This window comes from Galeopterus variegatus, unplaced genomic scaffold (genome assembly GCF_000696425.1).
Source record: "Galeopterus variegatus unplaced genomic scaffold, G_variegatus-3.0.2 Scaffold292, whole genome shotgun sequence".
In the NCBI taxonomy this organism is placed as follows: Eukaryota; Metazoa; Chordata; class Mammalia; order Dermoptera; family Cynocephalidae; genus Galeopterus; species Galeopterus variegatus.
This window is the reverse complement of record NW_007726403.1, coordinates 449,656-450,925: the sequence shown is the minus strand read 5'-3', so window position 1 is coordinate 450,925 and position 1,270 is coordinate 449,656. Positions and strand designations below refer to the sequence as shown.

General features: G+C 53.0%; 1 protein-coding gene across 1 annotated transcript in view; it reads left to right on the top strand.

Annotated features, from left to right (window-relative positions):
- The first annotated feature begins 933 nt into the window (after nucleotides 1-933).
- INSIG1 (insulin induced gene 1) overlaps nucleotides 934-1,270 on the top strand; it is an 11,778-nt gene continuing 11,441 nt past the window's right edge. Inside the window, exon 1 of the mRNA XM_008567083.1 lies at nucleotides 934-1,174. Within this exon, the coding sequence (XP_008565305.1) occupies nucleotides 934-1,174 (241 nt within the window). The remainder of the gene's footprint in view (nucleotides 1,175-1,270) is intronic.

The window sequence follows — 1,270 nt, the reverse complement described above, 5'->3', positions numbered from 1 at the left end:
GAAATCCAAATACATCTCCGACCCCAGAAGACAGCTATGCTGATGCAAGGAGTTTATGTATAAAGCAGTTTGGTAGGTCTGCTAAGAGCTTTCACTTCTGCTTATTGGGTCTTATATACCCAAATAAGCCAGTTATTGAAAGCTGATGTGCTAAAAAGAAACTTCCTGCATTTGCTGGTGTTTTGTAATTGGATCCATGCCTACATCTCAGGGTCAAGGCTGTAACATAAACCTATTTTGATGAGGCTAACAGCTTGATTTATATCAGCACTTCTCAATGTGCACGTACAGGACTTGAAGCTGGTAGCCAGTGGGGGAGACACAGCAGAGGCTTCTCATGGTTGACAACGGATCCACGGGATTATACAGCATCCCATTGTATAGATGTACCATTATCTATCTAACCTGTTACCTATCAGTTGATAGTTGGGCAGCTTTTCATTGTTTCACTATCACAAATATATCTCCCATGTTACTGCAACGACATGGTTGTCTATCATCTCCATGCTCTTATGCAATATTATTTTATATTATTTATAACGGCCAAGACCCAAATTACAATATTCCTTGAAGTCAAAACTGCTTTGAATCCTCGGAAACAAAGCAATGGTTACCAAGGCTTAGAGAGGATACACACAGTGTGAAGCCTCGTCCTGCCGCCCCCAGGACACAGGGAGAGGTGAAGAAGCCCCTCCACCCACAAAGTCACACGAATTGGGCCCCCGCAATGAACCGAGAGACAGGGACACCTCAGGAAAATGCCTTTTTAAACCTTCTGGCACATAGTCACCAACCCTAACGCCAAGGACGCCACCTAACGCTCTTCATGTGGCCTCAGACCAAGCTGTGGGGTGTCCTGGCCACGCTGCTACTGGGGGCGCAGGTCCCCTCGAGCCCACCCTCGCGTCCCCGCGGAAGAACATCTAAAACCACATGGATCCTGCTCAGCAAGACGGGGTCTCGGCGCGCACGGCGTGTCACCGGGACACGGCCATCGGCCTCCTCAGACTCGTGCCCCATCTTTCCTTCCTCCTGACTGGCGTTGGCGGCGTTGCCTTCCCCGAAAGGAAAGACCCCTGGGAGCGAGAGGACACCACCGAGGGAAGAGACGCTGGTCGTCCGCAGTTCCGTAAGGACCTGAGCTCACGGGAGCCCCGCGAGGCGCCCGGGGCGCGTGGGATCCGCAGCTGTCCCGGAGCCCCGGCCCGGGGACGCTCGGCCGGAGTCGTGGCCGAGCCTCTCGCCCTCAGCCCCGCCGCCCTCCCTCCGG